Source organism: Barbus barbus (assembly GCF_936440315.1).
Source record: "Barbus barbus genome assembly, chromosome: 30".
NCBI lineage: Eukaryota > Metazoa > Chordata > Actinopteri > Cypriniformes > Cyprinidae > Barbus > Barbus barbus.
Genome location: NC_136758.1, coordinates 29,710,201 through 29,719,303, shown reverse-complemented (window position 1 = coordinate 29,719,303; position 9,103 = coordinate 29,710,201). Strand labels below are relative to the sequence as shown.

The 9,103-nt window shown below is 37.6% G+C and overlaps 1 protein-coding gene across 1 annotated transcript in view; it reads right to left on the bottom strand.

The window, feature by feature from the left end:
• Nucleotides 1-4,442: 4,442 nt before the first annotated feature.
• dlk1 (delta like non-canonical Notch ligand 1) overlaps nucleotides 4,443-9,103 on the bottom strand; it is a 6,074-nt gene continuing 1,413 nt past the window's right edge. The window contains exons 3-5 of the mRNA XM_079385899.1: nucleotides 8,949-9,079; nucleotides 8,588-8,729; nucleotides 4,443-5,833 (exon numbers count right to left, since the gene is read on the bottom strand). Of these exons, the coding sequence (XP_079242025.1) occupies nucleotides 5,395-5,833; nucleotides 8,588-8,729; nucleotides 8,949-9,079 (712 nt within the window). The 3' untranslated portion in view covers nucleotides 4,443-5,394. The remainder of the gene's footprint in view (nucleotides 5,834-8,587; nucleotides 8,730-8,948; nucleotides 9,080-9,103) is intronic.

Here is a 9,103-nt window from a genome sequence, read left to right as displayed (position 1 = left end):
TCCTGATGTTTGTGAATGAAAGAAAACATGAAATCTGGCAACGAGTTGACAATAAAAACTGTGTCATCTGTCTATAATTACAAACAAACCATCAAGCGTTTCAGGCTAGATTTATTGTAAGAAACCTGATGAGCGGTTCAGTCATCATCCTTATCTTTCTTTCATCACTCAAATAAAAATAAAGTCTTGTCTGCTTGTTTATCATAAGCAGGTTTTCACTGAAATCAAACCCTGAGGGTCACATTAAAATCACATATCTGTGACTGAAGCACCTGCGTTTAAAACAGGCTGACAAACTCAGATCAGGAAGACCATTCAGAATCAGAAAGAGCTTCATTCATTCGAATCAGTTATAAGTTACCTCTAATGAGACTTTATTGTGTTGTTCAGGGTGACACTGAAGTTCCTGGATCAAACCTTCAGCCTTTCTCTAATCAATCCTTGCTCAGCAATGGATGCTCTGCAGTGAATGGGTGCCGTCAGAATGAGAGTCCAAACAGCTGATAAAAACTGATAAATCAGTTAATATCTGGAGAAGACAAAAGCTGAGACAATAAAACCTGAAAGTCCATAATAACGCTTCCTCCAGTGGAAAAGTGCATCTCCTGTTGTCTCTCACATCAAAATCCAGCCACATATTAGTTTAGAGCTGTTTTGTCTTGTAAACGCTGCTTGATCTGTGCAGATTTCTCTCCTGATTCAGACCAGAACACTTTTTCACTGGAGGAAGAGTTATTATGAATTATGGACTCATATTTTAGATAAAAACGTCTTAATGCTGGATTTGTTTCATCTTTTGTCTTCTCCAGATGTTAACTGATGGACTGGAGTGGTGTGGATTATTGTGATGTTTTTATCAGCTGTTTGGACTCTCATTCTGACGGCACCCATTCACTGCAGAGCATCCATTGCTGAGACACTGATGCAGAGACACATTTCTACAAACCTGATGAAGAAACACACTCATCCTGATCTCAGATGAACTGAGGGTGAACACATTTTCATTTTTGGGTAATCTATGTCCTGATCTAGTAGAACTGGACTAGAAAGGAGTAATTAACGTCATGAATCGCGTCATGCAGACACTCAGTCATGTAGATGTTTGGTAAACAGCCTGGAGGAAATGCACAAATTGAGGCGTTCAGCTGTGGTTTTGTCAAAAGTACGAGATGAAGCCAGAAAGAAATGATTTTCTAGGTTCATCAGAAGCCGGGACAGAGTACAAACGTAAAAGGCTTTAATGTGATGAACACAAACGCACTGCTGGAGGAACGCTTGCCAGTAATTCTCCTTAGATGATAACAGAAGAGTTTATATCTGCAGGTCTTTCTCTGGATTCATTACTGAGAGGTGAGAATGTGGGCTCATGGATTGGTTTACACTGGAACGGTTGTGATGAGATGATTTACAGTAAAACGACCAGAGAACCAGAGACATTATAAACACCATCATCATGCAGGCAATGACTTCAAAGCTGTTCAGAATGATTAACTTACTTTACAAATGACTCTAACGGGCTCCGACAGCTCTCTGATTATGATGGATCAGCCTCTTTACTGTAAATCACATCCAACACTGTTTGTAAATATTTCCTGCTTTACTGTCAGCTCTTTCTGATCTGTGCTCACATAAATCATCATTTAATATCCCAGACCCTAAATAACTCGGATGTATCGCAAATAAATTATGTTTAAGGAGTGGTAAAAAATCACTTCATAATCAATACATACAGTATAAATCCTTCAACGTTTTATGTACCGTATACAGTAGTGAAGGGTGCTTGTTAGATAAAACCATCACCACATAATAAAAATATTAATTACACACACAAAAATTAAATAATCAAACGTTCTGTTCATTATGGAATCTGCATAGTCAAAGCTGTTAATATATTATTGAATGTAATGCATTTTCTTTTCTTCCTCCACATTTGTGACCATGTTACTAAAGCAGTGCTTTTATGTAAGCAAAGCATGCAAGGATTTCCAGAGGAACAAAAGACACATTTAGAATCGTGTCGCTGCTATTCGATTCCTGGAAACTGAGGCGGAAACAAAAGCGTAATATTTTTCTATAAATGAGTTTTCAGCCGTTTTCAGCTGGTCCTCTGATGTTTCTACGCTTCATGAGGACATGGCCCTGAAGCCATCACGAACCTCGCTGCGTTCATGGGAACACACTGCAAATCAAAGCTGTCCTGCTTCAGAATCACACTGGAACTGATGGAACGTCTCTATATAGAGAATTGTGTGTTGTGTTTTATGAAACTTCTGTTGTTTGAGTGTCAGCTTTCAGAAATTGTGTGACAAGTAAAGATTTTGTGTGACAAAACTGTAATATCTGTCCACAATGAGCTCTTGAGCAGTTATTCTCAACACATCTGGAGCTGGTCTGTGTTTATGGGCAGTGAGGACATGACTCTCATATTAAACACAACAGTAAACGGTCAAAGAACAGAGTGAATATAAGCGCCTCAAGCATCAGGAGGTCTGGCTTTATTTGATACGTGCAGCTCAAAGATCATGAAACGCTGTCTGGCCACAATACATATTAAATATATTCTAAAAATACTGTTGTAAACAGTGAAGCTCAATGAAATACATGTAGTTTCAGCCTTCATATACCACAATATATCCAGAAATGTATTTCAGGGGCAAGAAAATAGATTTCCAATCTTACAGTAGCCTACATTTAGGCTTCCTTCATTTAGTTTTAAAATTCAAATGTGTTATAGACTCACGTGTGTTACAGACAATACAGTTTCCTTCAAATGTGACACGTGAATCTATTTTCTGAGATTGAAATATATGGAGAGTAAAATATATTTTCTAAAAATATATTTATATCTATAAAATGTATTTTATGCATATCAAAAAATGGACAAAATATATTGGTAGAAGGGTTATACAACAGAAATGTCCACTTTTGGTATGGCAAGATGTCTTCAAATGTATTTCTTTTTATAACATTTAAATTTAGACCACATTATTAGATTACCTTTTGACTTTATGAATACACATAAATTATTTATTTACCCAAAAGGAAGGTGAAACCAGTGACAATTTTCATGAAAAATGCATTTTATAAATGTCTGCTGCAAGGAATCAAACCACATGCTGTCAATCATGGTATACTCAATAAATCAAGTACTTTAATCCATTTGTATCTTAGTTGTTTCCCTAACAATAAAGCAGGTCATCAGTGAGTTCATAAAATCATTTTCACATAATTCATATGAAATCATGCGATAAATGAGATCATTTCTGAGAACTGAAAAGAGACAGTGGATTATCATGGGCCTTTCTTCATAGATCTTCAGGAAACAGGAAGAAGGAAGCCATGTGATGTGTTCAGTGGGATTTTTATTTCAAAATAAAGGATTTTTGTTAAACAACAGCGACAGCTCCAGGGGACCAATACTTTCATTATATACTTTATACAATTTATTCAGTATTTTTTATTTTTTAAATGCCATTTACATCATATATTTGATAGTTATGAATAAATTATTGTATTTTAAATGGTAGAAAAACCTGTTTTTCAAAATAAAGCCATGGCTGGTGCCTGGAATTCTATATAATGAATAAAAAACAAACAAAACATTCCACATTGATAGCTCAAGAAGGTGTAATTGTTCAAATAACATATTGTTTCATTTTAAAATATAAAGAAATTGCAACCCTAAAGTGTTTTTAAGTGTAATATTTCTGTAAAGAGTAAAAAAAGGACATTTCCATGGTATGACCCAGAAAACATATTTGCATAAATATACTTTCAAGCATATTTTAGCAATTTGAAATGCATTAAAAATATATATTTGAAAACTTTTTTTCTCCCCAAAAATATCAGACTATATATTTATTCATCAAGCGGGAAAGCGGAAAGTGATTCTAAACACTGATGACATACAAAACGGAAAAAACAGGCGAAATAAACGAGACACGCGTTCAGAATGACAATGACTGGATAAATGTGAAATTTAGTCAATAGATCTTTCAAACCAAGTCCGGGAAAACACAACTATGGCATGCATCTCTGGCCATGAATGTTAATGCTGCTGTAAATCTAAGTTAATTCAACACGTGCAATGCGATGCACGCGACTGAAAGCAGCCATACTAACCCATTACTGACATTTGAGCTCTCTAATGACACAAAACACATTCTCGGTGGTTTACACCATGTATGTATGCTCAGCATCGCTCACCTGCCGCCTGCTGGAGAACACAGTATTCTAAGATATTTCATGATGATTGATTCCGAGCAATGTACCGTTCAGAGGAAGCGCGTGGAAAGAGAATGTGAAACACGTTCCTTCATGTTATTCCGAGTGGAACCGGTAGATGGAGGCAAAGACCGTCCCCTGAGCATCTACAGCCCAGGAATAAACACAATCCCCGAGCAATAGACATCGACATTTACAGGAATCCAGGCTGAACATTAGCTATTGTCTTGTTCATTTATTAGACTAAATACACGGTTAAGACCTTTTAATCCAAGTAAAAATGAATAAATGGACTTGAACACAGCATGTTAATAAAGTCTCTGATCGGACAGAAGATAAAAAATATTAAAGTCTTGTTTTCTGTGAAACTGAGCAAAAAGAAGCGAGTTTAAATGCTTAAAATGAGTAAATATCTCCCAATCAACTTCATTCAAAAGTTTTCATTCGTCACTGCCAGATATTTGTTCTTGTTTTAAGCATTTCTTTTTGTTCAATTTATAAAACATTTTACATTTGCAGTAAATGCATCTTGATTTCAGAATGTTTCGATATTTACATTTAATCATTTAGCGTGCTTTTATCCACAGCCACTTACAAATGAGGACAATGGAAGCAATCAAAATCAACAAAAGAGCAATGATATGCAAAGATATTTATATTGGAAAACAAAAATACACAGGCGAATATTCTTCTTTTGCAACATTTAATGCCACGTCTTTTTAAGGCGTTCATTTGTGGAAGGACGAATGAAGAGTTTTTCAGACCCACAGGAACCCTGTAGTTAAAAAGAGATGAACCAAAATGCAAAACCATATTGCCAAGACAGCATGATGAACAATCAGAATGAGTATTAATAGTCTGCATTGTTCATGGAGTTGAGAGCAATGGTTGGTTTAGTGCTACATTAATCATTTGTTCACATGTGCATGGAAATGCTCAGGTGATGAAAACATGAAGATAAGGAGCTTATCCAGCTTTAAACCATGTACTAGTTAATATCACAATCACTGCAGCTAATTGAATACGGAGATAATTGAAAACCATGTATTTCTCCGTGTGTGCTGTTCGCTGTACACCTTAATATATACATGTATTCCAACAATAAAAACCACAGCTGTTTTTCATCTTCTCTTTGACTAAAGCACCAAACCTCTCCGTCACACATCAGCTTTATATGGATGTGTAATGCTTGCTGTAGCTGCTCAGCTTGATTTTCTCGGGCAGGATGATGTTGAGTGAATGCTGCTCGCGGTCGGATGCTCTCTGCTGTCGCACCAGCTGACTGTATTTGGCGTTTGCCATCCACGTCTCACAGCGGTTAAAGAAGACGATGCCCGTCGTGCCCAGGATCACCAGACAGGTGAGGAGCCCCAGAACGGCGAAGCAGATGATCTGGCTGCGGGTGACCAGTGGATCAGACTCGGCCGGACGCAGCAGCAGCTTGTGCAAAGCGTGAGCCGGACCTGATGCTTTCACTCGGGGTTTGTGCTTGAGCTTGCTGATGTGCAGCTCACAGGACGGGCCGGTGAATCCAGCTGGACAGAGACACGAGGAACGGCTGTCAGAGCCACTCGTGTTCACGCAGGTTCCTCCGTGCTGACAACGAGAGCTGCGGAGGAGAGCAAACACATCAGATCCGTTCCCTTACTTTAGCTTCATTTTGACACCACAGTCAAAAAGTCATGTCTTTGTATTATATGTGTCCCTGCAGCACAAAAGCAGTCATCAGTAGCACAGGTATATTTGTAATAGCCAACAATACATTGAATGGGTCAAAATTATACATTTTTATTTTATGCCAAAATCATTAGGATATTAAAGATCAAGTTTCATGAAGATATTTAGTAATTTTCGTACCGTAAATATATGAAAATTCCATTTTTGTTTAGTAATATGCATTGCTAAGAACTTCATTTTAACAGCTTTAAAGGAGATTTTTTTCAATATTCAGATTTTTTCACACCCTCAGATTCCAGATTTTCAAATATTGTCCTATCCTAACAAACCATACATCAATGGAAAGATTATTTATTCAGATTTCAGATGATGCATAAATCTCAATTTCACAAAATTGACACTGGTTTTGTGCTCCAGGGTCACATATAGCAATATTTCAAAACAAGTGACACTTTTTAATTAAAATGTTACATTAAATGTAGTTTGTTAAGTTCGAAATTATGAAGCAATAAACATATTGTTCATAAAGTCTTAGACACGTCAACACTTCATTTTTTGGCCTGAATTGATCTGAATAATGACTCTGTTATTGGACTGAATTAAATCAACATTGAACTGAACTGAGCTGGAAAACTACACAATTGTCTTTCAGAGTTTCAGTTTGTTTAAAATTTGATGAAGTTTGCATCACTGATTCTGGTATTTTCCTGTTTATTACTGTGAAGCTGCTTTGAAACAATCTGTATTGTATAAAACATTATAGAAATAAATGTGACTTGACTTGAAAAATCACCTCCAGATCAGCTGATTAAAAATAAAGTTAGTTGTGAAAACAGCTGAGGCATCATTAGTGTTCCAGTGTCACTTGGTTTGATATTGTTTAATGCAATGAAGTTCAGACATGTTTAAGTGTAAAGATGTTATATTATCATCTAATCAGAGGTTTGCATGCTTGATCAATTGATGTAGCTTCATTAATGAGCATTTGATGTCTTTGTAAATGTCAAATAGTTCAAGTTCAAGTTCAAGTTCCGTTTATTTCTAAAGCACATTTACTAACGGCCGCCAGCCGACCAAAGTGCTGTACAATAATTACAGTATAGATACACAAGAAAGAAACACAATCAATAATCAAACAATAAAAACAGGATGAATTACATGTTAAAAGCCCAGACAAACAGATGAGTTTTGAGAGCAGATTTAAACTCAGATAAAGTGGAAGCCATTTTAATTTGGGTCGGGAGATTATTCCAGAGAGTGGGGCCAGCCACTTCAAAGGCTCTATTTCCCTTTTTTTCAAGCGGGTTCTGGGAATCTGAAGGAGGAATTTGTTTCCCGATCTAAGTCCTCGCTTAGGAGTGTATGGGTGGGTGGAGTAAGTCCGTCAGATAAGATGGTGCAAGATTATTTAAAGATTTGTAGACAAGTAATAGAATTTTATATTCAATTCTATACTGAACAGGTAACCAATGTAGAGATCTCTGAAGGGGTGTAACATGATCAAATTTTTTACATCCCTTCAGGAATCTAGCTGCTGCATTTTGAACGACTTGTAAACGGGAAATTTGAGTCTTTGAAACACCATAATATAGAGAGTTGCAGTAATCCAGCCGAGATGTAATAAAGGCATGGATAGCAACCTCTAAAGAGGCGTTAGAAAGAAAGGTTTTAATTTTAGAGAGAGAGCGAAGATAAAAGAAACTAGAACCTACTACAGAGCTGATTTGTCTGTCAAATTTCAAGCCGTTGTCGATTTCCACACCCAGATTTCACACTCGGGATGAAATAGCTAAATTTAAGAACTCAAGATTAGGTATATTTTGTGTTCTATTTTCAGAGGGGCCAAAAACAATAACTTCCGATTTATCTGAATTTAGAAAAAGGAAATTTTTTGAGTCATCCAGACATGCTGATAAACTATTAAGAACATGCTTTTTTTCCGTGGTCAAAGGCAGATAGATTTGCATATCATCAGCGTAACAATGAAAAGAAACGCCGTGTTTCCTAAAGATGGACCCCAAGGGAAGTAGATAGAGAGAAAAGAGAGTAGGTGCAAGAACAGACCCCTGGGGTACACCACAGGTTAGCTTGCGTAAAGAGGAAGAGAAATTTCCTATTTTAATTGAGAAAGTTCTATTTGTTAGGAAAGATTTGAACCAATTTAAAACCGCCCCTCCCAGACCCACATAAGACTCCAAGCGAGAGATGAGAATTGCATGATCAACAGTGTCGAAGGCTGAAGACAGGTCCAGCATAACTAAAATGACAGAATCACCAGAATCAGTGGCCATTAGAATATCATTAAGAACTCTTACAAGGCAGTTTCAGTACTATGCAGTGATTTAAAGCCTGATTGAAAAGTCTCATAGATGTGATTATTAGTTAAAAACGACTGGAGTTGTAAAGAGACAATTTTTTCCATCACCTTAGAGATGAAAGGTAGAACAGAAACAGGCCGAAAATTTGCTAAAATAGAAGCATCCAGAGAGGGTTTCTTTAGCACAGGGGTGACTGTGGCCATTTTTAAATAAGGATGATCAATGCAGTCAATAATTAATGGCAGCGCTGGATGATCAATAGCATCTTTATGTGAGTGATATTTCTGACTAGTTTTTCACTCCACAGATGTTTAACAGAAGAAACCGTCTGCTGTTCCCGTCTCTGCTTTAAAGAGAATCAGAGTTACCTGTTCGCTGAACACGGTCCTTTCTTCATCTGGCAGTCTTCCCCCGTGTATCCAGGAGAACAGAGGCAGACGTGTCCTCCTCCTCCGGTCTCCACACAGGTAGAGTTTCCCGAGCAGGGCTTTGATGAACACCGGCGAACCTCTGAGAGAAACAACAGAGTCACACTGTTACCGTAACAGCACACGACACAACAGCTGCTGCATGCTGAAGCACTTCTCTCTGACAATACTGAGTAATCAAAGAAGAATCCTGAGGAAAGATCACAGTGCACTGAGTTAAATCAATCTATTTCAAAGAATTATGGCCATGCATGTTCATCTCTGCTGATGCTCCTTTATAAAGTCCTGTAGGATACTGGACCTTGATCACAGCGCACTCCTGTCCATCCGCTCTCACAGACACACTGCCCCGGTTCTTCACATGCTCCGTGAACACAGTCAGGAGAAGGAACGCACCGATCACACGCCGCGCCGCGCCAACCTGCTCTGCACCTGTAATACACACACACACACACA